Genomic DNA, 27676 nt, shown 5'->3' with positions numbered 1-27676 from the left:
ATCTCGCTTTGGCAACTCAGTCCACTTCCGCGGGGAACAGACCTTGTGCCTCTGGTTCAGGAAAGCAAATCATTATCTAGACAGAGGACAGAGTAATCACAAATGACAAGACCTGCATATGGAGGATTCTTAGTAAAAAGAGAAAACGAGCTATAAACATAGCTAGTGCTCTGGAGGATGGTGTGAATTCAACTGCAATTAAATGTCCCGGTACCATGAAAACTGAAGGAGCAACAAACGCGTATCACAGCCAAGCCGCAGAGAGCGTTGGTTATTCCAGAAGAGTGGGCTGCATACCGTGAGATGAAATCCAAGACAGCCAAATGCGGAGCAGTAATAAACAGCGCGCCCAGCCTGGGGGAACGGCAGCCTGGAAAAGCTGAGATTCCAAGAAAGTGCATAAGCTGATGACAGCAAACTAAACCGGAGCTTGCAAAGTGATGCCCTGGCAAAAGCAGCAATTCTATTTTCAGATGTCCAATACAGGCAAAAAGAATCGCACGCAAGAATAGACAAGGAATAAGAGTCTGTCACCTACTCGACACTAGGAGTGGCTCTTTAAGATGACACAGCCAGTGCAGACCCCAGCATGCGTGTGCAAGCACCTTGCTCAGGAGACTGCAGAGTTCTTTAAATAGGCCTATTTGGGTAGCTGAGTGTGCCTCTGCACCCTAGCACAGGGGACAGAGGTGCCACACTCCTCTCCATCTCCTCACACTTCAAATCTCATTGTAGCTGAGCACTCCCAAAGCAGTGACGGCACGTGTGCCACGGGATGCGCATTGGCTATGGCACCTCAAAGAACCAGGGCAGCTTCTTCCTTCAAGGATGTGTCAGTGCAGATGTTGCACTGGATAATGAACATCACAGGCAGCTCTACATTAGTCAAGAGACGGAGTACTTTTCTCCCAAGTTTGGCATCTGATTTAGTAGCCGCCTCCAATATGGGTTGCCTGACAAAAGAAAGTGGGTTGCTATATGTAACCACCTTGCAGGTTTCAGATCTTGGTACAGATGTGGGACAGCTCAGAAAAAACTCAGGTGAAGGAAACCTGAATAGTGAGAGAGGTGCACTGGCCAAGTGACACCGCCTGGCCCTTGGTGTGGTCAGCTATGGCCACAAACACATACAGGGACAACTGGAAAGACTTGTCCTCTTAGTTTACAGTGGCAGAGCTCTGGATATGTCTTGGTCAGCAGGGGACTTTGGAGGACTGATTCCAATTAGACATGAATACATCTGCCAGCTACCCCAGGCATTTCTTCTCCAGAACAGTGTTTGGGTGGCCAGCACTACAACTGGGGGCAAACCAGAGCCCCCACTGATGGAGAATCTATTCGGTGTTGATCTATACAGCATACAACTACACTGACCACCTGCGGTTGGGGCCAGACTGCTCAAAGAATCCACCCGCGTGCTGCCCACGCCTGGGAATGCAGAGCCGCACACAACCTACCGGCTGATTGCAAAGGGACAGGACAGCTCTCGTCTATGAGCTCACAGAGGTAGCCTTGCACCAAGTAAGATAAACTTCACCCAAGCCAAACTTAGGGCTCTGAGCTCAAAAACACACAGTAAATGCTTAGAGGCTCTGAAAGGAATAGACTGATATGAACCAGAGCTGCAGTGGCTATAAGTGGAGTCTAGTGAGCAGCACCATATATACATGCAGATACACAACCTGACAACATAACATCACAACCAGGTACAATGTCACCGTATCAGAAAGAGCGAAGGAAGAGGACTCTGTCCTCGGAAAGGCAAGCGTCCACTGCCATGCACTCTATCCTAGCCCCTACAAAACATGTCATTTGTGACGGTGTAGTGACAATTTCTCCCAACAGGCTGAAAGAGAAGGTACAGCCTCCTGGTGCAGTTTCTCTCGAAGCTGCCAACCATCAGGTTGCGACTGACAAGACACCTCATGAAAGAGGATAAAGCAATTCACAAAGTGCGGCTCCAACGTCGCTCAACAACCTCATCAAGGCCTGTCTCGTGCAGCAGAGGAAGAGGGAGGTGGTAGCCTCTGGGTGTAAGAAGACTACACCTCCCAAACAGTTATGTCTTCTGGCAATCGGGTGAATAAAGAACTGCTTTCTCTTTGCAGGGTCTGATTCGTTGACAGGACAGTACTGTAACTACAGTGCTCTTAGTACTGTCCTTGAATTCGTGAGGGAGTGAAGTACATCGCTCCAGTTGCCAAACTCCTCCTCTGCTCAAAAGGCCAGTTGCTTCCAGGGACCTGAGCTTCTCTACGGATCCTAGGTGCCTGCAAGCAGAAGGCCGGGCACAATGCACAGACCACAGCCATGGATCAAGCGACCACCATCAGATTCCCCTGCTGCAGTTTGCAGTGCTGTTTCCACTGCCATCTCACCTGCTTCACTAGCGTCTTCCAGTTCCTCCCTGCACACTTGAAGGAGGCCTGACGGAAAAGTGTCATACCCTCATCAGAAACCTGTATTTTACGGACAAGCCTGGCAGTCTGAAACGGAGGAGCTGGAGGCAGAGTCTTAGATAAGCCTTTCCTGGATAAGGAAGGGGCTTCTGGGCTTGACTACGTGGAACTGAACTGAAGTGTAAGAAAACACAACTGGAAGTGGTAAGGAACACAATGTGTCAGACTACATAAACAATTGTCACGGATTAAGGAAATTAGTTTCAAGAGATGATAAAACAAGCAACAATCGTCTGAGCAAGGCAGGGGGTGGCAGATCAGACAGAGATTAGTACAAACCCACAGGATGCTAGGTCAAAAGGGAACTGTAATGTTGCAGATGCAGAGCCATGAAGAGAAATCTTAGCCATTTGTGTAGTTATAGGCAATGTGTAAGCAAGCAGGCAACAGGCCCCTTGACACGTCACCACAACTTGTGTCACCATGAAGATGACATTGCATTGCAACGTGCTACACTGTGAACCTCAGCTAGGCATGGGATGGGAACCGATACCAAGAAATGCAGCTGCTCTTGCATAAGTGCAGGACCGTAGAAAATACTTCAATGCCAGGGATTAAAATGAGTAGTTAAATGTTCTGTATGGGTTTTTCCTTAACAATGGGTAGGAAAAAGCTCTTCTTTTTTTTTTAAACTTTCTGTTTACAAGAATATCTAAGGGAAAGCAAGGATGGGCCCGCAATGAAGAGAATGCCCCTCCGCGGGCTCTGTGCAAGGGGCCTGCCTCTGCCTCCAGCACCCAGCATCCTCAAGGGGTGAAGAACAAGGGTGGCTGAGAAGGAATCGGGCCCAAGTGCTTCTGCATCTTGCATGGCAAGGACTATGACTGATCTTCTGTCTTCCAATGGTTCCTGCAAGGCTGTAAGAGGGTCACCAAATATGTAATGCAGGGGCTGTGAGGCTGGCAGAGGTTGGAAAATGGCAATTTCTCCTGACTTGCCAAAGTACCATTCTCCTCTCTAGTAACACTTTTACATCCCATAAGGGCCATGAACACAAATTCCTATTCAAAGTACAAACTAAAAAATCTTTGCTCCCTGATATGAACTAAGAGACCACTTGGACTGTGACCTGTGCTATTAAAATCCTTTCAAGAAAAGCATAACAAGAAGGGCACAGTTTTGGACAAAAAATATCTAGGAGTTGACTTGAATTAATGCTTCTAAGTTGGGAAGATCTGTCCTGCACCACCTCACTCATCATGACTTGCTGCTAAGTGGAAGACGGAGCAAGAGGAGCAGGATGGAGCTCACCCAGACGCATGGTTCCTCTCCTACAGGTATTTTCCACAACTGAAATTCCCAGGATAGTTGCAGAAAACAAAGCTATAATCTTGAGACCTATGGCAGATCTGTTTAGTTATGGGAAGACCATCCCAGCCTAAATTTAGATGCCATTAGCCGTAGCAGTTAGAGAAGCCCCATCTGAGAATCACAACTTCTGCAATATAAAAACCTACCGTGAAATGAAAAATAGAGATGGAAGCTCCTACCTCTCTCAGAGGTTTCCATGCATCAGGCTTCACACTGCTAGGTACTGCCAGTCCACCTGAGTTATTTCTTGAGGCTGAAGGTACTGGGTTAACAGGTGAGTCTGAGCCTGCCTCACTTGATGGTTCAGAGTCCTGGCCACAACGGAGACAAAAAGTCCCCACAGAAGTAGTACTCCACAACTGAGACATTTTGTGCCCCTTTCTCCTCGGTTTATCAGATTTCTGACTCATCCTGGAGAAAGAAATTTTCTTCAGATACGATGCAGCAGCAATGTGGTGCGATTCTGCAACCAGCTCTGAGGAAGGCAGAGCAAAACTGTGAGAAAACAGGAGAGAGAAAGTGGGACCTCGAGTTCTCCAGGACCAAAGCGTCTGAGCAGTGCTTCTGCCAGCCTCCCTGTGTGACCAAACTGCTGTAGCATACACGCCAACATTAGAAGTAAATGCAGATGTTTGGGAAGGAAAAACAGAAAACATGTTTTAGTGCCATTAAGATATACTGAAAAATGAGCTGGTGTTTTTCTAAAAAGTGAGCGAGTTGGCATATATGGTTCAGACTGGCGACCCACCATTTCCAAAGCATAATGCTAGTATGGCAGCCTGCAAGAACTGCATGGATTAAACACGTGCACAAAAATATTTCATACTTTGCATTCATCAAGCACTTCAAAACATTTTAAATACATAAAGCAACCTCACACCATCTCTATGACTTAGGTATTTAATCTCTGCTACTTCTGTGGAGAAATATCAGCTGAGCGGCTATGTGATGGACCTGGGGTTTCAGAAAGCCATGCGAGAGCCCTTTTTCTAAAACGCTGAAGAATTAGTGCCTCCCAGCCAGCCATGTGATTAAAACTGACTTAAGTGTGTCCTCTTGCCCTAACGCACTAAGTTTTAGCATCATCTTTACAATCAAAGCTCGAGGACAACAGAACTAGACTGCAAGAAGATTAATGACATTTAAATGCAAAAACAAATATTACCAGGACAGTAAAGCTGCAGAACTAAACATCCAGAAGAGCAAGAACATCAAAGAGTTAAGATTCGTAAAAAAAAAAAAAAAAAAAGCTCTGTAATAGAGAACTATTTACATTTTAAATATTGTGAAGAAGAGCTCCTAGAAGACGTTCACAGGGCACGTACGTGTACTCTGGGTTGTTTCCTTCTTATCTGCTAATTACAAAATTAGGATGATGTTCTAGGTATTTCAAATGTGGAACAGCAGAAAGAGGTCTTAAAACCTGAATCACTCACAACTGCTATTCTACATACCCAGGTAATGTGTCACTGTTTTTCTCATCCACCTCACTCTTTTCTCTTTACTGTTTTTAATCAGCTAGTTTGTCTAGACCAGTGGCTCTCAACCAGGGTGCTATGAGTGGTGGGGGGACCCCTCTCGGGGTACCGCAGAGCAAATGTTGCCATGGCCGTGGCAGCCAAGTAAAACTGCCCCTTGCACAAGGCTGCGGCTGGCAAGCGCTCCTGCCGCACTGGGGCTCTCCGATCACCCTAAACAGACAGGAGAGCTGGCTCCGGCTGCAGCCCTTCCCAGTCTTCCCTGCCTCGGGCTCCTCCGGGAAGCACAGGTCTGGTGGCACTGCCCCGAACACCTCTGTTTCTGGGCGAGCTCACGGAGGGAGGTGGGGCAGACTGGGAAGGGCTTCCCAGCCCGAGCCGGCTTTCCCGTCTTCCTTCAGGGTTATCAGAGAGCCGTCACAGGAGGGGCGTGCACGTGCCAGGCGGGCTGTGCAGCAGGCACGCAGGGAAGTGTTACCTGGCGGCCGCGTCGCCCAGCTGAGCAGCACTGAATTAAGGTGAGGCAGCAGCAGCAGCTGTTCTCAACCAGGCGCGCTGCCACAGCCCAGTGGTGGAGGAGCACCCTGACTGAAACGGCTGAAAACCACTGGTCTAAACTATAAACTCCTCAGCACCCGAAGTTTTTTATTCTGCTTTTACATGGCGTCTTCACCAATGGAGTCCTGACGGCACTTGGGACCTCGGAGCACTACCAAAACACAACAGGAACTCGCACCCGCTCTTACACTAACAAAAGATGTGCACGCTGCACAGCCATATTTCTTCCTACTCCCATTTTCTTTGCACGTGTTCATCCGCAAAGGAACACTCGGCTCAAACGCTGCCTGAAACGCATCTATTGTCGTTACAAGAGATGCCCAGGATTACTAGGGCCTGACAGTAGAGCAAGTTTTGTTCTCCAGGTAGTGCATGTTCACACTTGGTAGCACTTGGATTTTGTGATCCTTTGATCACTTCCCCTGCATAGTCAGGCTGCCATTTGCCTGGGTGGTTCACGTGGCAACGAGGACATATTTTAAGTAATAAGAAATGTAGACGGGTGAACCACGTACCTTCAACTATCTATAATACACTCTTCTAGTCATGGCAAGAGACGCCCTTCAATGTGTCCACTGGGATTAGTAGACGTGCAGGGACACTGCAGCTGACAAATCGGATCAGCAGTCCGTCTAGTACAGCCTACTGCCCTTCCTAAGCTACGCATCAATCTCTGTACTCTCTTTCAGAAAGTTTCTCCATACCCTTCCTTCATCTTCCTCTTAGTTTTGCCATAAATATATCTAAATCTGTGTTCTTAAGCACTTTCCAATTCCTTATTATTTTACTGTTCAAGAAAAAAAAGCAGCCTATGCCTAATGACATCAACACTTAACTGGCTCCCACAACAGCATCTCTCTTGCTTTCCGATGAAGAAATATAGTGGAATCCACACTTCTGTGAATGTTACTGTTCTAAACTATACTCGATGAGCAAGAGACAGAAAGCCTTTACTATGAACCTTTTGACCATGCTACAAGAAAACAACTCCAAGCGGATGAGTGCTCTGACACAAAGTGGCAGGAAATCCTTTGGAAAGCTCCAAAGGTTTAAAGATAAATCTTCTGGGCTGTTTAGTTTATATCCCCAGGATTTGTGCATCTCACTGAAGGGCTCCTCGGTTGATGGGGTGAAATGGGGGACACATTTATAGGGACCCAGACAAAGTAAAAGCAGGAACAAGGAACGTCTATCTGGAGACATGACCAAATACTTGCTACCAAGTATCAGCCCTAGAGAAACACCTAGAAAAACAAATAGCGATCATTTAAAGTAAGGTAGTACGCTGCGTGCTGACGAAGCTTTAATACCTGGACATAAATCCATCTCAAACCCTAATCCCCTTTGTACACTACGATCATTATCTGTTGCAGACAACAGCACAGCTGAACTGGAGCTGAACGTGGCTCAATGCCATGTGATGCCAAGACGAGCGTTGTTCGTGCGGCTGTCCAAAACACAGGACAGCCTGGTTTCCGCTTCCAGCTAAGCTGTCGTCAGCATCAGTCCAGCTGACCTGGCTGCCAACAGCAACATGTACTTCTCGTGGAGCAAAGAGGTTTCAGAGAAGGAGGAACTGCATCAACTGTACTTTTCTTTGTCAACACGCAACGCAGAACTAGGGGTCTACTTAAACCACCGTTTCAGGGGTTTCACTGAAACCTTGAAATCCGGGACTGCCCACCAAATCAACAAAAAACCTGTCGTGAAAATAAAACGCTGCCTCCCCAGTGGGAGCCCACGGTCCTCGTTGCCGCGGTGGCCCAGCCCTGCAGCCCGCCCGGGAAGGGAAGGTGCCAGCTGGCAGAGTGGCACGGAGGGCAGCAGCAAAGATGGCCACCACCCCCTCGTCCTCCTATCCCGTGCGGGGCCACTCCGCCAATCAGCGCTGAGGGGCGGGGCCGCGTGAAGGGTAGCCAGCAGTCAAGATGGCGGGGCAGGGCACATCTCGGAAACGTTTACACAATTTGCTCGTTATGCCACGACCAACCCACAACAACTGGGAAGTCTAACCACAATTTAAGTAGACCCCTATGCATAACTCCTTCTCGGGCATTTAAGAAAGGCTGGCAGAGATGAGAGAGGATTAAGAGACAGCTTTCTATTTTGACAACTAATACTTTTGCAACCGAGCCCAGGGCCTACCTAGCTTCACTTTTATGGGCATTTGAATCTGTGTATATGCCACTTAACACCTCTTGCATATTTTTATCTGTATTTTCTGTTGTAGGCTACATAAAAAAAGGATTATACTGAAGATACCTATTACATTTGGGAAAATAAGTAGTAAAATATTTCAGCAAGAAAGGACCCAATGTCATACCTGGAGAGGTGAGGAAGCGAGAATAAAGTAACGGAGGCATATGATAAAATGCTTGGAAGTTATTGCATTATCATCGCCCCCGAAGTGCACAAGATGCAGGTGTTTCTCTGTGGGTACAAGGCCCTTGGCGACCTGAAGCGAGGCGAGTGAACCAGCGAGAGATGCAGAACTGCGCTGCAGCCACACCGAGCGCCGACTGGGGCGCAGGACGACACACAGCGTGCTCCGCGCTTCTCACACGTTCGGCAGAGCCTACAGGTTCCTGCATGCACCCCAGCTTCATACCCAGCTCTCTGGACCTCACCAGGGACACCTAGGCATTCATTTCTATGTGCTACACATGCTCAAGCAATTGCTCGTGCCCCTGCCTGTCCTGCCTGTAGCTAAGGTTAGAGAAGGGAGTCCAACTCACCACAGCGTTATTTTTTGCCTGGCCTCTTTCTAGTAAACTGGATCAACAAGTCACAAGTACTTTTACATGAGGAGCTTACCCTAGAAACCGAGTAAAACTTAAATGAAAGCGTACAGCTTACAGGATGACTCGACAAAGGGACACTGAAATGGGCGGTATAATGTTCACCTTTTTATCTCCCTGTTTTGGTTATTTTCTGAAAGTGGGTGAGCACAGAAGGCTTGGTACACCATCTTGCCAGTGGGATATTTTCAATCGTACTAGAAAGAAGGAACATGCTCTGTGATATGACTAAAGCTGGGAGATGTATTCAGGACTGTCCTTACACTATTTCAAAATTGTATACTACCTATATTTTCCGTCAACTTGGTTAAGTAGTTATTTTCATGACAAGTTTCACACTTCTACCAAAAAGTGCGGCTTTCAGAACAAAAGAGAAGAGAACTCAACCCTCCCCGCAAAACGCCCTACTTCTGCCAGAGCCCACGCGCAGGAGGTACACGACTGGGTGGAAAAGCGAGCTAGCCAGCTACCAGACAACAAGCCAGTTGGTACTTGACAGCAAACCAACGTTTTATTGAGATGGCCTGGCATACTGTAGTCCATACCAATCATCATGTGGGCTGAAATGGGACTGAATAAAATATTTAAGAATTTAAACTATTACTAAATGTTTTTTAAATGTGATGATTACTTGCTGACAGTATATTTATTCTGAGAGCTAATGCCATCTACTTTGGTCTTGGTTAAAAGTACTTAAAAAGTTTTTATGCCTACTTAAAGCAACACTTATGTTCCAATAGCCGGTGTGAACTAGAATCCTGTTCTATCGTCTCATAAATGTATAATGCTACAAAGTGGAAAGTCAAAGCTGATCTCCTTTTAGAAAGCCTTATTATAGGTAAGTCACAGTAAAAAATGTCAGCTAATAACAGGCAGGGAATTGTTTTACAATATAGAATATGCACAATATATAATAAAAAATCCAAGGCTTTGTAAAGCTGTAGAAATAAAAAAGAGCACATAGGGTTGACTAAATATTTAAATGCTTATTGTTTTCTGCTTTTATAATATTTCATGTCATATAACAACCCGAGGAAATATTATTTAGCTAATTTAAAATGCAGCAGTTTAATATAGCTCATCAATTAACTAAATAACCATGAAAATCATATTCATGACATGTTGTTATTGATATGGATTTTAGCCATAGCATATTAACAGTTGTTAAACAGTCTTCCAAAATCTCACTGCTGTCCCATTCAGTGTTGCTGAAGTGCTGTGCAGAGGTATCCTCCTTCCTAAGGATGTTGACAAGTTTCGTACACTTCCCTGATACAGTTCGTTTCCTTCAGACCCTTCCAGTAACCTACACAATCCAAATCTGTAGTCATGTCCTCTTCACCTGCCTTTCAGTCTGGACTCAATTCCCTCACATAAAAGTGGCAAAAAAAATACCATTAAAGGTATTTAGTTTTTTGTAACACAGTGCAAATATTGGTATATGTACACTGTAAAAATGCAATGTTAACACATGTTCCATACATAAAGGAATTATTCTCCAATAGATACCTTAATCTCATTTGCAGATTTCTTATACACGATAAACACAATTACAGATTAGAAATAATTATGCCATCTAAGCTTAAACAGTTCAACTGCTTATTTCACTGCTATGCAGCTACTTATTTGAAAATACATATTCTATTCATTTGAATTAGCATCTTACTGTATCAGTTATTATTTTGAAAAGAAAATGTCTTATTTAGCTGAAGTTTTCTTTGCTGGACAAAGAAGTAAACCCTAGGATGCAACCTGGATTTTTCAGTCACCAATTGAGATTCAATTTTATACATGAATGCCTTGCCTTTCGCAAAAGAAATATTTAAAAATCCACAGCCCATCTGATACAATGGTCAAATTAATTTTCCTGCTTGTGCATTTACCCTAAAACCTATTAGGACTTGCAATTACTTAGGATTCCAAAATGAAAGCAGACACACGGACATTATTTACTGACCACCGATTACATGGAGGCAAGCACATAACAGACTGCTATTTCTGACCAGCAAGCGACCATGAAAATGCACAGACAAAAGCATTTCAACAAGTATGTTACCTGGGTGGAGCTGGCAGCTACTGAGATGCAGTCAATGAAGCCGTGCCTCCGAGTGAAAAATGCCACTATCTGCTGCCAACGAGAAGGCTCAGCTTGTAGCTCATCTGTTGAGCCCTTCTTTGCCCACTGCTTCTGCTTTGGGCCTGCAGAGCTATGGCTCGAGCTAGCGTTGCCTCCTCGACTGGCGCGCGAGTAAAGGAGTGTGTTGTTTCCGAAAATGTAATTCATCTCTGCAGCTCTGCAGGTGGTTGCCAGGCAGTCTTACTTCCCTACCCGCTGCTGAGTGGTGAATGATCAGGAAAAACTGCAGATAGAATTACAGCAGCATCCCTTGCAAATCAGGGGAAGAAAAATCTCGATAACTGATGCTCATTTTTTCCTCCAAGTTGTTCTCATTTATCCTCTCTGTACCTAGACCATGTAGCTGTCCAAGACCATGTTCATTAACTGCATCCAAAAATGCAATCAAACTTGGTTTCCTTTTGCATGATCATCCCCTCTCAGGGGCTGCAGGGATCAAAAGCTCACGTTCTTTTGCTAGCTGGTAGCTAGACAGACCTCAAATCCAGGAAGGAACGGTGATTAGCAGGTACAGTGGCATATAACAATCCCCGACCACAAAGACCCTCTGGGCTTCCCCGATAAAGCGGATGGGTGGAGAAAGCAGATCACAAATTACCAAGTTTCAATCACTGCCTGTAGTAAAATCCAATGGCATCTCTTCCCTGCTCACATAAATTATAAACATTAACTGAACAAGCCCAGGATCGTGCAGCGTGGCTGCAGCTGTTCTCTGACTGTCAATTAGTTAAATGATTTTAAATAAACAAAAAGCAGCTTATAGCACACTCACTGGATAAGAGTCCAGGAAAAAGCTTACATAATCATTGATTTTCCTTACCAAAAAAATTGCTTTAAAAACAAATACTTACTGGGGAAGGTATCTTTTCTTTATGTAACACAATCATTTTACTGTACATGCTGATATTTAATTTACTCTCAGTGTCAAGAATCATCATCAAAACCAGGAAGCAATTAATTAGAAAAATGAACATTACTCTGCTTTTTTCAACTGTTAATATGCGATAGCTAAAATCCACATCAATAACAACATATAATGAATAGGAAATCCATGGTTATTTTCAAATGCATTTCAATCAGTACTAACTTCTTATTTTAATAATTTGATTTAGGACAAGCTTATATGTTTAAAAACTATTGTAAATGCTATTTGTATTTGCTCTCACCTTTTTCTTAAATATACATATTTTATAATTTTCTGAATGGTGGGGTTTTGTTTTTGGTTTTTTTACAGGTTTTTCCTGGGGGGGGGGGGAGGGGGAGGAGGGGCTGGCCATTAGCCACCGGATGAGAGAAACTGCTCATAAAATGAGAGATTTCCGATCAAACTAATTAGACATACACCACTGTTTCTGGGATTTATGCTTTCTTATCCCTATTTATCTTCAGGAACAAAAAGGAAAGTCTCTAAGAATAAACATTTTAAAAAGACATCCAGAATTACAATTATCTTTATGAGTTTATAGTTCTGATTTCCATAGCCAGCCACTCACTAAAAGTGTAGTCTACCACTCCTCACATGTAGATTAAAATGTTTTGTTAGTTAACGGGACAAAAACTGACAGGGAACAAAAATATCAAAAGTCTACAACATATTCCTATATAAAGTCTTTAAGCGGTTAAAGGTTCCAGTACAAAACTGGATTTAGAAGTTGAAAAATTGGACACAAATGACAGGCACATGGCTAACACTGGTTTAATGATTAAAACTCCCACATAAAGAGAGGCTGAATTGCCTTGACCTTATCTTGCAATTCTAGTTACCCCACCGGTACATGATGTAGGTTTTAGCAAATCACTTCCCACCATAATGGTTGTTTACAAGACAGGTATTTTTTTCCATAAAATACCCTAACATAGGATCAAGCTCTTGAAGTTTACATATTTATGCAAAATACGTAGCAAATCAAGGTACAATTTATTTCTAGTGCAGTACTTATCTCCTTCATAGTTAAGAGCCACCTGTTCAAATATAGTCAGCAGCACTGACAGCAAGATTATTACTTCAGAAATATTTTAACTGGGATAACCTATGGAATAAGACAACCCTGCTGTTAGAACTACAGTACCCTGGGGCAAGGCTACTATAGATAGCCACTGACAGAATAGAAAATAAGTATCTCGATGGTTAAAGAAAATAACTAGGGTTAACCTGCACCTAGCCTGCAGCACGACCAAGGCTCATCAATCTAGATTTCCAGACGACAGGGCAATGATCCTCTTCTCGATCAGGCTGCCCTGGGACCCTGGGGTGCCCTACATTGGAAGGGTGCTGTGGGATGCTGCGCAGTGTTTGCACTCTTGGGTGTGCAAACACGGTTCACAAAACAAACCAGAGATTATTGTTCAAACAGGAATCCAGACTCTTAAAAACATTCGGACCTGTTTTGGTCTTTCTGAGTTCTCTCAAACACAAGGAGACACATGGATGACATCCAAAGGGAAACTGTGTTTATAAAATGGCTTCCTTTAAAAAGATACTGCATCTGTAGCTGTTACCTTGTGTCCTGAGTAATGTTTTGATCAACCATTGTTTTCAAAAGAACTGCTATCATTTTCTTCAAGGCTGAATAGGGCTACTGTTATTTTTAAAATAATTTATTAAGTTTTATTTGACTATTTTGCCACCTTCCGCCAAGATCGATGCGCTGTATTAAAATAAGCCACATCCCAACATTATGCCAGTCGTTCTCCAAACTGTTCAGTAAAAGAAACAAAAAAATCCCACTATACCTAAACCTCAGTCCCCAATCCTCAATATTTTATTCTGCAAACAGGGGTGGGAAGGGGTCTCTGGAGAACACCTGTTGCTCATGAACCATGAAGTGACAACCCTACAACAGCCTCTGGATTTTGTTTGCATGTCCACACTTTAAAATTACAGAGTGGGTTAAAACAAACTACCTTCTCAGAAGCCACGCTTATTGTTAGCAACAGACACAAATTCCCTAATGTGCAACTCTTTCTTTCTCCTCATGTAAATGCCAAAACATTGTTCATTAGAAGAATGAAGGCAACCAGCATTAGAGGCTGCAAGTGCAGAGTTTAAAGTTTAACGTTACGCCTCAGTTCTGTAACCCCAAGTGACAGAAAAGCAAATTATACCAAGAAACCCCCAACTCCAACCCACAAATAAGAACAGCTCATATACTGTCTTGAAAGACCTGACACTCGGGCAACTGAAGTCAATTCTTTATGCTAGTACTGCAATTAAATATTGTTAGAGCATCTGCTATAGACAGCACTATTATTTCAGGAACAGTACGAGAAGGCCTATCTAGCATGCCTTCCCCAGTACTCTGTTCACTCAGCTTTCTAAAGGTGTTCAGTGCCAAAGGAAACCTCCCCGCAGGGCGACCACCAACCCCGCCGGGGTGCCTGCCCCCTTTGGGTGTTCACCAGCCCAGGGCCAGCACCTCTCCAACCGCTCCTCCTATCTGAGCCCCTGAGGAAAGGAGCATTTAGGCAGCTTTTTTCTGGTTTTTTGCCACTAGTGTGTGCAGCCAGGTTCTGTGCAGCGTCTCTCGCCATCCATCTGGGGACAAAGAGATTTATGCCAAAGACATTCCTCTGAAGACAAAAATCAAGTAAAGATCTCAAAAGAAAGCACTGCTATGGTAGCGCTGCACTGGGTGCAGCTGAAAGGAAGATCCCTGGAAAGCTACGGGATGTCAGGGTAAGTGCTGCTAGCTGCTCGCTTTTAAATCATAAATACAAAAACATACCTAATCAACCTTCTTGTTTTGGTCTTTGAACAATACAGAAAAATCCATATTGCTAGTGCCAACAGTGCCCCATCACAAGCACGCCTATGCCTGAGACTGCCTAACCCATACAAGACTCAGTGATGAGGGACTCCACAATCAGCTACAAGCGAGCCCACCTCAAGAGGTTCACGAGTCTGGATGTTAAGTGCGGCGGTTCATGATTTTACGCCCCGGTTCGGGATTCAGTCCACAGAGCCGTGTCGGGACAGACGCTGTTACATTTATAATGGTGTCTGTAACTTCTGAATGATTTCCAAAATCAAGAACATGGATGGCCAGCATGCTCTCACTGTCTCGAAGACAGTCTTCAAATCAACTGGGATCGCTATCAACAGCTGCCAGAAATGCTTTTTTTTTCAAAAGTACAATACGTGAGCTAGTAACACATTCAGACTCTCTCGCCCCCAAGAGTGCAGTACGACTGAGGGAATTCAAAACGGGAACACTAACATTTTTGAGCTCTTGGAGCCGGCAATTCCAAACAAATGGGAAATCTGGCTTCTTTTGCACCGATCGCAGAGCTCCCATTCTGCAAGGCGCTGTACAGACAATCCCAGCCTCCAGAAGCATACTGCAAAGCAGGGCTTGTCCAGCTTCTTCCCAGTGTTGCTCTCACCCAGGCACTTGGCTGCAGCTGTGGGAAGAGGCCGCCATGCACAGCGCTGCCGGGGCTCGTGCACTCTGCTTTCTTCACATGACAAGTCCAACGACGTGAAAAGAACACGGCAAATCTACACACTCGGGCACACGCCTCTACTCTGAAACGTAACACATCTGTACAGCTAGGGAAAGGGACAAAAAGGGCTTAACTATGTATTCCTAATAGTTTTTGCTTGTTAAAACCATCTCATTTTAGTATACATTTTGAGCACATTTAGATTTAAATTAATGTCATTTGTATATATACATGTTAATAAACTTTAACTACTGTCACTAAACCATGGCAATACCCGTTTATTAATCAGACATATTAATTAACTGCACAAGATTGAAGAAATGTAAATTAATGCCACTTAGTGGCACACGGTACAGAACATACCCAACATTTAGTTCAGATACATAAGAACATAGGACTTGAAAGGTCCTGCAGGGTTAAATCCAATGCATTAAGCAAAATTAGAAAATCATAAAAGTAATTTTAAAAGCTACAAGGAAATACACCAAACACAACTGCATTAGTGAATATATTTTTTGAGTATTTAATAGAAAATAAATCTATTTATACAGAAATACATATTTCATCTCAATTGACCTACCAAAATGTGTAGATTAAAATGCCTGGACTTCCGTACTGTCTTAATGAATCTCCCGCCCACCCTCCTGGCATGCCACACAGGAACAAACATTCAGAGTTGAACGCAAGTTTCTTCAAGTGTTCTTGATCCATCAGAATTGCCCAGCCATACTGAAAACCCAGAAGTGAAGAGAACCGACAGCTATCAAGACAAACAGATGCTGGCCGATGTATCCGAGGCTGCTGTACCGTCTTGATTAATCCATCTGTTGCAATTTTTCTCGTTTTGTCTCTTCCTAATCTGTTGCTTATGTCCACACTGAAGGGCATCGGGCATGAACAACCACTCCTGTGCAGATGTTCTACGTGGGGCAAACAGTCAGCTTTTTACCTCTTGGTTACAAGAAATGTGAAATATGCCTTCTACTCACTGGCTTCTCACAAAAATCCTCAATGTAGGTTGTGAGTTTGTATTAAATGCATTGCATGGAAAATTTGCAAGGCAAAATGGTGCAACAACAACAACAACAGGCCTCTTGTTCTACCATGAGAAATTCTGAAAAACCAGCAGGTAGAAAGAAGGATGATGCAACAAAATTAGCAGTGGAAAGGAAACCAGACTGCTCACATTACTTAATCAAAATACAAAGACATGCAAACACGTTCTTTGTTTCTGTACAGCAATCAAAAAGAGAACCTACGTTTTAACAAACTGTGTGATCCCTGTTTATTGAAGGCGTTTGTCCCAGAATCCCTCATACATACCTCTTTTACCGTCTTATGCAACACTTACATTGCAGAGGGCTTCTTAACCGCCTAAGACATTCATTTAAAACTAGAAGACAAGCAACTCACCAAACAACTACTGTTCTCTGAAAGGCACTTCTACCTCCATGAATTCACACTTGTGGGATACGATGCCCTTTGTGCTGAGCTGGGGAACTGCTTGACAAAATAATGTTCCAAGGGGCCAGGCGTACGTACTATAGTCTGATGAAGGTAAAACCACGAGCTACCTCCTTACCAGGGTGGTGCCCCAATGCTGCAGTCCCGACACTGCTGCTCTCAGGGAGAGGGGCAGGTGGAGCGCAGGCGCAGAACCACCCCCCAGACACCGCGACATTTTCTTCTGCAAAGGGATTTGTGCAGTCCTGCGCGTGAGCACCAGGCAAGTTTTTCTCTCCCACAACAGGCATTAGAGTGTGATGCTGAGTCTAAGGTAAAGCCTCAACCAAGCAGTGCACAACGTTTACTGGGAAACGTTCCCCAGCAATGGCTATGCCATGTCTCACGTCTTTTCCTGCTTCTGGACGAATAGCTTCATAGGAAAGTAAGAAGCGAAGGGACCTCACCAGGTCATTTAGTTCAGCCCCCGGCTCAGAACAGGATCCTGACTAAACCATCCCAGCCAACTGTCTGTCCAACCCGCTCTTGAAAATTTCCAGGGATGGAGAAAAAGCCCATCTCCATTCTCTCTATAATCACCCTTCAGATATTCAAAAACTGTTATCAAATTTCCCCGCAGGCATGTCTTCTCCAGACTAAATAACTCTTGTTCTTTCAGCCTTTCTTCATGCATCTTGACAGACCTCTAATCATTTTTTCTGCCCCCAACGAACTCGTTCCAGCCTGTCCACACCCTACTTGAAGTGCAAGGCCTAAAACTAGACACTGTAGAACCAGTGCGGCCTCACCAGAGCTAAATACAGGGGAAGAATCACTTCCCTTGATTTGCAAGTGACACTCCTGATAGCACAACCAGTATGCTGTTCGCGTTCTTCTTTTTTTGGTGACAAAAGTACACTATGGCTCATATTCAGCTTATGGTCTTGTCATCCCAGGTCCTTCTTTGCAGCACTGCAGCCCAGCTAGTCTGTATTAGCGCACATAATTGCTCCGTCCCAAGTGCTGGACTTTGCACTTGTCCTTGCTGAACCTCAGCCATTGATTGCAGACCATTTCTCCAGTTTCTCCAGGTTATTGTGGATCACAGCCCCGCACTTCAGTGTCTGCAACTATACCCAACCTGCATGCACTCAAACTCATCATTCAAATCATTAATGATGTGTTAAGGAACGCCAACCCCAGAACAGATGACAGGTGAGCCCAATTCATACCTTCCCTCCCAACTAGACATTGAGCCATTGATGACCACTTGTCCAGCACAACGATCCAACCATATATGTATCCACCTTACAGTAGTTTCATCTAGTCTGTACTTCCTTACCTTGCTGATGAGAACATTGTGGGAGATGGTGTTAAAAGCCTTGTTGAAGGCAATATAAATCACATCCACTGCTCTCCCCTATCCATAAAGCCTGGCATCTTATCACAGACAGAAATCATGTTCATCATGCATGACTTGCTCCTGGGGAATCCACGCTAACTGTTCCTGGTAACCTTGTCTCCTCTAGGTGCTTCACAATGGATTGCTTGAGGACCTGCTCCGCAATCTTTCCAGGGATTGAGGTCAGACTGACTGGTCTCTAATTCCGCAGATCCTCCTTCTTGCCCTTTTCCAATCACCTGGGACCTTACCAGACTTCCTTCCGCAAGTTCTCCGAGAATAGCCAAATGTCCTAAATCACCTCAGTCAATTCCTTCAGTACCTTAGGGTGCATCCCATCCAGCCCTGCCAACTTGATAGCAACTAGCTTCTCTAAGGAATCCTGAACCTGCTCTTCTACTCCTCTAGGCTGTTTGCCTTCTTCCCTGTCTTTGCTGCCAACCACACTCATCTGACAGCTGACTCTATTTGTGAAGACTGAAATAAAAAATCATTAAAAACTTGAGTCTTCCCTACATCATCCATAAATAGGTTGCCTTCTGTAAAGGACCTATGGTTTTTCTGGTATTCCTCTTTCTTTTGACATACTTCCACAATCTCTTCTATGTCCCTTGACATATGAATCTCATATCATGCTTCAGCTTCCCTAATTTTCTCTCTGTGTACCCAGTCTTCATAATGGTCTTCATCATCTACTCGGCCTCAAGAGGTTCATGCTTTTAAACTGGTCTATAATATAAAATGGTTTATGATGTAAGCAAATACTGACTGGTACAACATTCATAGCTGATATCACTAAAATGGATTTTGAATGGTTTAAGTGCTGAAGCTGCTTCCATTTCTGGACACTAATTCTTAGGATGGAGGGGACTGATCATGACATGAGACAGTGAGGCAGCAGGATGAGATGGCTGGAGGGAACAAACTTCTCCCAAGTAGTTAACAGTTGGTTTATGACCCATTACGACCTGAGCTGTTCCTTATCAGCCTCCAAGCTCAATGGATCTCTTAAAAAACACAAAACGCTCTCTTATTCCATAATAATATGCTAGCACATGAAGCTATTGAGAAGATGGTATACTCCCACATCTCTCCAATGTCTTGCCCCTCCTTACTGAAGCAGCAGATTTCTCAAGCCTCTCCTCTGTCCCTAGGTACAAACTTTTTCTACTGTGATTTACTTCCTCTCCCTTTAGAGCCTGCTCATAGGGACAGGATTTTTTGAAAACAGGATTGTGCAGGAAACTGGCATTTCAGGAAAAAATGCAGCACTGCAGCCAGCCCAAAAACAAGGCTCCTGCTCACGGCGGCTGGATACACCAACTTCCCCACTGTGCAGCAGCAATGTGGCACGCTGGCAACAGCCAGTCCCCAAAGCTGTTTTGGGGACAGCGACTCATAGCAAAAAGCATCTCTGGAGTATCTCCAAAAGAAAAAATCCCCGATTCATATTGTGCTCCAGGACAATTGCAAAAGCAGCAATCCAGCAAGCAAGCTGCTTGGGTCAGTTGGAAGACCTAAGAATTAAAGGAAATTACAGCTGGATCCATGGCTGTTTGCCCCATTCTAATTGGCTTGCCAAGCGCGTCTCTCTGAGGATGGCAAGGTTAAGAGCAAATAAATAAATAAAAACCCCATGACAGAAATCCTGTCCTCTTTTCAGGTTCCTCCAGTAGCAGGGTTTTCTGCCCCAACTTCCAGGAAGGGCAGGAACCAGCCTGTCTTGATCAGCATTTTGAAACCGTAGCCCCTGCCTGTCAACTCAGAGGAGCTCTTACCCCCACAGGCTCCAAAGGTGAACCCACAGTTCATAAACTGGAACGTGAGGTTGCTCAGTTTCCACTAGACCAGGGCAGCCGGATGCCACTTTCCTCTGGCCTCTCTACAGCATGGCCTACACTGCCCCGTCCTTGTCTGGCTCCCCAACCTCCCGGTGACCTTCTCTCGCCTGCCGAGTGGTCCGATCACTGCCGCCAGCCTGATGGGACCACTCGCCCTTCTCCACCTCTGACTTCCACGGCAGATGCCTAAGCATGTGCAAGCACATATCTGCAACCTAGTTTGTCTGTCTCGTTGCTACTGCTTTCACCGTGTCCCTCCACAGGTGCAGAATGGCCTAGCCCGGGGCAGCCAACCCACGACGTGTCCCACAAACAGCACAGGCAGCTCCCGTGTCCCCCCTGCAGCCTCTGGTGCTTAGTAAAGGCAGGTGCAGCGGATGCTGGGGACCATGAGGAGTGGGGCAGAGGCAGGGCAGGGAGCTAAGGCGAGAGGTGTCAGGGGCCACTCACTGCCAAGAGCCAGATTAACCCTTGCCGGCCGCTGCAGCCACCAGGGTTCTTGCTCGCCCCACCAAACCGTAGCAGCTGTGTCGCCAAGGGAGGACTAGCCTGGCTCCTGGTACAGCACCGTCCAGCCCCTGCTCCACTTCACGTGGCTGGAGGCTTGATTTACACCTGCCTGTATTTGCACCTGAGGGCGCCAGACCTTCATCAGGTCTGCCTCTTGGGGCAGGGACCAGCGCAGCACTCGGGGAGGCGGCAGAGTTTCATTTGTGGCACACGTGCCAAAAAGGCCGGCAGCCACCAGTCTAATCTATCCCGCCAGCCTACCAGCATGAGAACACCTTCTCCCCAGCTTCCTTGAAGCCAGGGCTTGGTTTGTTTTTTGAGCAGTGACACTGAGCAGCTGTACAGAGCCTGCCTACACCAGTGAACACCCAGAAAGAAAGCATCTGGACCTAGAGCTATCGGTATTCAAGCTTCTTGATGCCAAATTCCCTTCACATATTGCAATAGCCAAACTTGTCGTTCTCGGGCCTTGAGAGCAACTTGCCACCTTGCGCCCCCGCCCACAGCCTCAAGAGCCAGATCCAGCGCACAATGCACATGTCTGCTGTCCTGCACTGCAACATCACAGTTCGGAGACGAAAGCACACTGCTGAGCTACATGGTAGTTAAGCCTCTGGTGTGCTGAGGCCACTGCCTATAATGTTAAGCAACACCATCTCATCCTCTCCTTGTACTCGCCCATCTGTCTGCATCCATCTGTTGCTGTTTGACTGTGGGCTCTTTCTGAAACAAGGAACATTTGCGTTTTATTGGATCATGCAATAATTTGCTGAATAAAGTGATTTTTCTTATAAGAACCTACTTTAAAGGATGTTCTCGGTAGGAATTAAATACAGCTTGTTCTTTTTTTAAGAAGTGAAAAACGGATTTTATATCATGCAGCCAGGAAGTCGCCACCCTCAGAGCAGGATCCATCACCATCTCGGGCTTCTCCTGCTTATGCTACAGAAATACTACTGACTCCGACTTGGAGCAGCTAGCATAGTTGGCTTTATATTCCTTAGCGCTCTGAATAATTGGGCAGCATCCACAAACTTGGTCACTCACTAATTTACCCCGCTTTCCAAATCCTATAAAAGTAAGTTCAACAGCACAGGACACCCTAGGGAAATATGAGGCAAGAGAGAAAGATGTGGCATTAAGCAAGGGTCAAAATGTTAAGAGCTGACTGACAGGTAGGAAAAACCTTATCTTAACTGTATTAATCAAGGCAGGTAAGGCAAGACTTAGAAACAGTCTGATTGTGAGGATTTTCCATATTCATTGGAAGTCAGGCAGAAGGCGGCAGGGTAGAGATGCGCCTTATAGACCGGGGTGGGCAAGATGCGGCCCGCCGGCCAGATGCGGCCCGCCAGGCCATTCCATCCAGCCCGCAGGGCCCCTAACAAATTTAGAAAATTAATGTTCATCTGCCCTGGGCTGCCTGACATGCAGCCCTCGATGGCTTGCCAAAACTCATTAAGTGGCCAAACTAACTGCCCGCCCCCATTACAGACTACGATATATATGAGCACAAGCTTTCATGAACTTGAGTTCACTCCGTGCGAAGGCTAAGACAGGTCCCACGTCAGGATGATTCTGAATTCTGGCTGAATAACAGGCAAGATGGGATGTGCTGCCCACAGCAATGGGGAAAACAAGCAGTCACAAGGACTTGTGGGGAAAGGGAGAGGGGGGCAGGGAAGGACATGAAGAGCTTCCTTTTAGACCAACTGAGTTTCACCTGAAACTAAGTTAGCTATGAGGAGGTACCAGAAAAACTAAGATCTCATTTTGACAGAAGGAGAAAGGTCTAGAGCAGAGTTGCTCAACCTCTCAGCCACGGGCCAGATTCAGGCCACAAAGCCAGGGTACCAGGCTGGTCATGGGCATGTCCGTGCAAGTGGACACATCTGCCTCTGCCACCCATAACGAATGGCACCAAACTACATTTTACCAGCAAACAGCGCTGATTCTGAAGATTATCTTCTGTAAGGTTAAAGATGAAAAAGGTCTTTGGTATGACATGGGGGTTTTATCTGCTCACTGAAGCCCAATATTTTACGGAAAAAATAATTAAACAGTGCTGACTCCTTCAGGAGCTTGCCAGGTCCTTGAACTAGATCAGTCAGCACAGCTGGTAAGTGAAAAGGCCTATCCCAGGGCTGTCTGAACTGCTCGCGCTGCCTCTTCCCAGCAGGGGGTCACCGACGCGGCGATGATCATTTCTGTGAACATATGTAGATCTATTGAGCCATACAAGAATGAAGTGGCTCCTTTTATGTTTCATGAAATCAGCATGCTGAGTGCACTAATTACATAAGGCACATTTTAAAAAATCTGTTTGCAGTCTCAATGAAAATGATTTCTCAAGTCCCAGATGGTTCTGCCATGTCAGTAATGATTGTACAATCTTATTTCTAAAGTTGCCAGAAAACAGTTTAGAACTGAAACACTTGCCACTTTATATTGCTTTCACCCAAAATAACAAATTACTCTTAGCAGAAGTATTCAATCAAGGGTAGGAGTGAAGGTTCAAGCACAGGCCAAACTTCTCCAAGCAAACAAACAGGCAAACCCCCTCCTCCGTTACTCTCCTCTCAACACAAGAGCTAGGGCTCATACGATGAAACCAGGAGATCGTAAGCTTTAAACCACCAGAAGGAAGTTCTTTTTCACCCAGCATGTAATGAAGTGCAGAACAAATTGCCACCAGAGAAGCTGACAGTAACCAGGTGCACAAAGGGGTCGGACGGGTGGTTGGAGGAAAGGGGCACCAGTAGCTATTGAGCACGGGAGCCTGGGGCACGGCCTCGGCATCAGACCTCCCAGGACCTTCAATGCTGAAGGCTGCACAAGAGGAAGGACAGAAAACCTGTTCACGCTCCTTTTCGGCATCCGCTCTCTGCCCGTGTGACACGGGAGAGTGAGCAAGACAGACCTGTGGTCCAACCCAGTAAATGGCAGTTCTTATGTTCTTGCTATTTTAATGTAGTCCATACAGTACTCACCTTTGAAAGATATTGAGCATTTTACCCTGCATAAGTTTTGGGGTTGTTGGGTTTTTTTTGCAAGGACCAAATGGACTGCCAGAGGCTCGTTTTCCTGCACCCTTATTTCTAAGGCGAGAGTTACGCTGCAGAGCTGAGAGCAGCCGAGCTCTGCCGAGTGCCACGGTGCCACAGTGCAGAACAGAAGGACTCTGCCTCGAGTCCTCCGCACCACACACCTCCTCCTCAGCGCACCCTGCTCTCGGGTCACCCTCCAAGAGCTCCCTTCTGTAAGTTTGATTTTTAGCAGAAGACGGAGGAGGTATTATGGCAAAGTTTTCACGCTGGCATATTTAAACTGGTCTCAGGACAAAGAGAGTAATGCAAATACGCAGCATATTTTCCGAAGCACACTGATCTAATACTGCAAAGGATTATCATTACAAATGGTTATTATTACATAGGCAAAGGGCATTTTTCCCCCCAAATTCATTTCAGCTAAAATACATTGTAGTTTTTATATAACGAGGACAAAGCTTGAAACCCACACAGGTTCGATACATTTGAAATAGGATCCGATGCCCTTACAAGCAAGTGACAATAGTTATGGCACATCAGAGTGCGTCTACGTATAACTGGCGTCAAATATTTTTGCTGTCAAATTGTGATTGCTTTTAGGCTAAGTACAGACCGTCAAAAAGCTGGAAGCTGAACTAATTCAATCTTCGCAGGCTTTTTAAAACCGTGCAGACTGAACGAATAAGCAAGTGAAGTGCCATTCCCTTTCCAAGCAGGAAAGGCTGCCGGCCCCTGCAGTGGCCCATGCCAGTAGCACTAGAGCAGGGCTCCTCGCCTGCCGGCCCCCACAGACAGCCAGAGCCCTCCGACCCCCCAACCTACGTCCCCCTCCGCAGCCTCCCACCCGCTGAGCAAGGGGTGGGGGGAAAGCCCGCCTGTCCTGCCCGGCACTAGATCCTCAGCCGGGAACAGCCCGGGGGCAGGGGAGCTGGAACTGGGGGCTTTACTCAGAGCCCCCCACCACCAGAGAGCGGGGCTGGACCCTTCTCAGACTCGCAGTGTCCAAGGCAGCAGGGAAGCGAAGTCTGCACCACGGCTTGGCTCTGCCCTCAGAGCAGGGAGCCAGAAGCCATGCCCCCCTCTCAGCCTGGGGCAGGCCGAGCCGAGGGGAACGCGGAAGGAGGGAGGGGAGAAGCCTGCACCAGGGCTTGGCTTGGCTCTCCAGGAGCCACGGCCCCTTCCCAGCCTCCCGGCTGGCTGGCAGGACAGAGCAGCCCGTCCCAGGGCTTGGTTCAGCTCCCAGAGCCAGGTGGGAGTCCCCAGCCACGTCCCCTTGTCAGCCTCCGGGCCAGCTGAGAGAGGGGCGCGAGTCCCAGCTCTGGAGACGGAGCCAAGCCCTGCTGTGGGCTTCTGCCCCCACCCTGCGCTCAGCCGGCCCAGGGGCTGACAAGGGGACGTGGCCGGGGACTCCAGCCCTGCTCCCAGCCCCCGGGTGCAGCGTTCTCCTTCCTCCCAGCCAACCCGGAGGCTGAGAAGGGGCCGTGGGTCCCGGCACTGGGCTCTGGGGGCAGAGCTAAGCACTGATGCATGGTTCGCCCTCCTCCCAGCCAGCCGGAGGCTGAGAAGTGGACGTAGCTCCCGGCTCTGGGGGCAGTGTCAAGCCCCCACTACAGACTCCCCCTCCCTTCCCCAGGCCAGCAGCACCCGGCTTGGGGGTCTGGTGCTGGGCCAGAGAGGCAAGGTCCCCCCGTCACCCCCTCCTCATCCACCCAGGGTGATAGTGCTCAGGCTAGGGAGGAGCGGGGCAGACCCTACTCCCTGGAGCAGACATCACAGCCCAGGGCTACAAAGCATCATGGGATACTGGGGGACTGGGAGTTGACTTGAGCTGGGCGGGGATCTGGAGCAGAAGTTCCATAAACCAGCCTGACCTAAATCAGTTAAGTCTGATACTACATCCAACCGAGTTTATCTTAAATCAGTTTCAGACATGTTGAAAGCAGTTTAAGTGCACTGAACTTCTGTTCTGTTACAGGTTTAAACTGGTTTCTCATCACTTAAAACTGGTTTGTGTGCAACTTCCATCCCTAACTTTAATGTTTCTTTTGGTAGCTTGAGTATTCCTTGGATCAAGGAGAGTCAGGGTAATAGGTTTAATAATTCAATGGTGTTAAAGTAAGTTGACTCACTATTTGAAAACAATATGATCATTTTTCCGTCTAATTGTTAGTCAAGTTCTTGGACTCATTCCCTTTTCAAATGTTTACATTTTTATTCCATTTACTATTTGGTAAGGTATCTACCACAAATTTCTTCTAGCGACAGCTAACTGATGCTGCCTAAGGTTGAAAAGAAAAGCAAATATATTCATCTTTTCATTTCTTTAAAAAAACCAAAACAACATCCACCCAAAACCTAAATGCACGCAGTACATAAACTAAAAGACTCATGTCCTCTTTTGTCACAACACCATCTAGTGGATAAAATTCAATTGATCATGCAGAAGATACATTGTAAATGATACTAGGAAAAGTTTAACTTAATCAAATTCTCTTTCCTAGCAGATCTTAATCTTCTTCTCTTCTGTGATCTCACACTGGCTGATCTACTAGGCAGGGCTTTAAACGGACTTTGCTGGGGGATGGGGCAACTCCAAGTGGAGCATGCCTGGGGCCTGGCACACAAGAAAGCTCCCATGTGGAGGACACCAAGATAACTGGTTTTGAAAACGCTACTGGAACGGTTCTCCCACAGCATCTCAGGAAATCGATGGTCAGCTGGAGGCCTCCCATGCCAGGAGCATGGGGAACAACCAGGAGGAGCTAGCCCTCCTGCTCTCTACTGGGCAACTGATCGGGTAGGGATCACGGAGCCCAGGCGGGGCTCCGTGCATGACTGAAGCACAGTCGCAGAGGGCTACACCCTGCACAGAAGGGACCGAGCGGGGAGGAAAGGCGGAGGGGTAGCTTTCTCTCTGAGGCAGCAGTACACCTGGAGGATGAAATGGCTCCAAAAATAAGCAGCATGAAACCCTCTGGGTCAAGCTTTGGGGGGGGCGCGGTGAGAGAGACCTAACTGTGGGCATTTACTACAGGCCACCGAACCAAAGGGAGGAACCGGATCTGGAGATCTCTCGAGAACTGACAGAGGCCGCGCATGCAAGGGACTTGGCTGTCATGGGCGACTTCGATTACCGGACATAGCTTGGGAGGAACGCTCGGTTAGGTCGGATCGCTGACGTAGCTTCTTCACTGTAATCGAGGAGCTCTTTCTGACCCAGGAACTGCCAGGGCCAACCAGAGGTACCGCTCTCCTAGACTTGGTCTTGGCCAAGGGAGATGAACTGGTGCGTGGCTTGAACACTGAGGGTAGCCTGAGCAACAGCAACCATGAGCTCATCAGGTTCGCTGTCTGCCGCAAGGCTGACAAATCAACTAGCAAGTTTGAAGTCCTGGACTTAAAAAAGGCTGACTTCAACAGGCTCAGGGCATTAGAAGGGGAGGCGATGCGGGACCAGGGACAGAAGGCAAATGCTTAGCGCCTCGGGACAGCTGGTAACGGACACGCAGGAAAAAACAGCTCCTAAATGCTCACTTTGCTTCGATATTTCACCAGACAAAGGGGAAAGACCAGCAAGATAAGGCTCACAGGGAGCATGGTGGGAATGATAGCCTTCCCACTGTGGATGCTGAAAGGGTGCAAAACCAAATAGAAAAGCTAGGTATTTATAAATCAGCAGGACCAGATGGACTCCATCCGAGAGTGCATCCATCCATGCAGCATGGGGCAGTGGGGGGCAGCAGGGATTGCCCCCCCACCGGGCAGCACCTGGTGAGCACTGGGGCTCTTCTTTAAAGGGCTGGGAGCTGGGGCAGCCCTGGGGAGGCTGGCGGAGCAGGCAGGGGATGGGGCCTGGCGGGGGTCCCCCCACGGTCCCCTCCCCCGTCCCTAGTACTTACCAGCTCGGAGTGGCTGCAGCTCCCTGCTGCAGCCACCAGGGACTGTCCAAATCATCAAAGCTCTCCAAATCTTTCCCGAAGATTTGGAGAGCTTTGTATTGATTCAGACCTTTTAATTGGTCCCCTGATTTGATTCGGATTCGGAGATTCAGCCACTGAATTGGGCCGAATCGAATCACCAGCCAAAGCTTCGCACAGCCCTACCACCTGTATGATCGATCAGGGACTTGCAAGGCAAGCCATACGAGGAGAGCCTGAGGGACTTGGGACTCTTCAGCCTACAGAAGAGAAGGCTGAGAGGGGACTTGATAGCAGCTTACCCCTATATCAGAGGAGTGCATCGAGGGCTC

At 46.6% G+C, this 27676-nt stretch overlaps 1 protein-coding gene across 14 annotated transcripts in view; it reads right to left on the bottom strand.

Moving 5' to 3' along the window:
• DLG1 (discs large MAGUK scaffold protein 1) overlaps nt 1-27676 on the bottom strand; it is a 289256-nt gene that overhangs the window by 150866 nt on the left and 110714 nt on the right. Inside the window, exon 1 of one of the 14 annotated variants that reach the window (XM_014595687.3) lies at nt 10661-11202. The exons of 12 other annotated variants lie outside the window; for them this stretch is intronic. In XM_014595687.3, the coding sequence (XP_014451173.1) occupies nt 10661-10888 (228 nt within the window). In that variant the 5' untranslated portion in view covers nt 10889-11202. Of the gene's footprint in view, nt 1-10660; nt 11203-27676 lie in introns of those variants that run through there. One more of the 14 variants, XM_019481740.2, reaches the window with a different exon arrangement.

Source organism: Alligator mississippiensis, chromosome 7 (assembly GCF_030867095.1).
Source record: "Alligator mississippiensis isolate rAllMis1 chromosome 7, rAllMis1, whole genome shotgun sequence".
Classification (NCBI taxonomy): Eukaryota; Metazoa; Chordata; order Crocodylia; family Alligatoridae; genus Alligator; species Alligator mississippiensis.
This window is presented reverse-complemented; position numbering and strand designations above follow the sequence as displayed.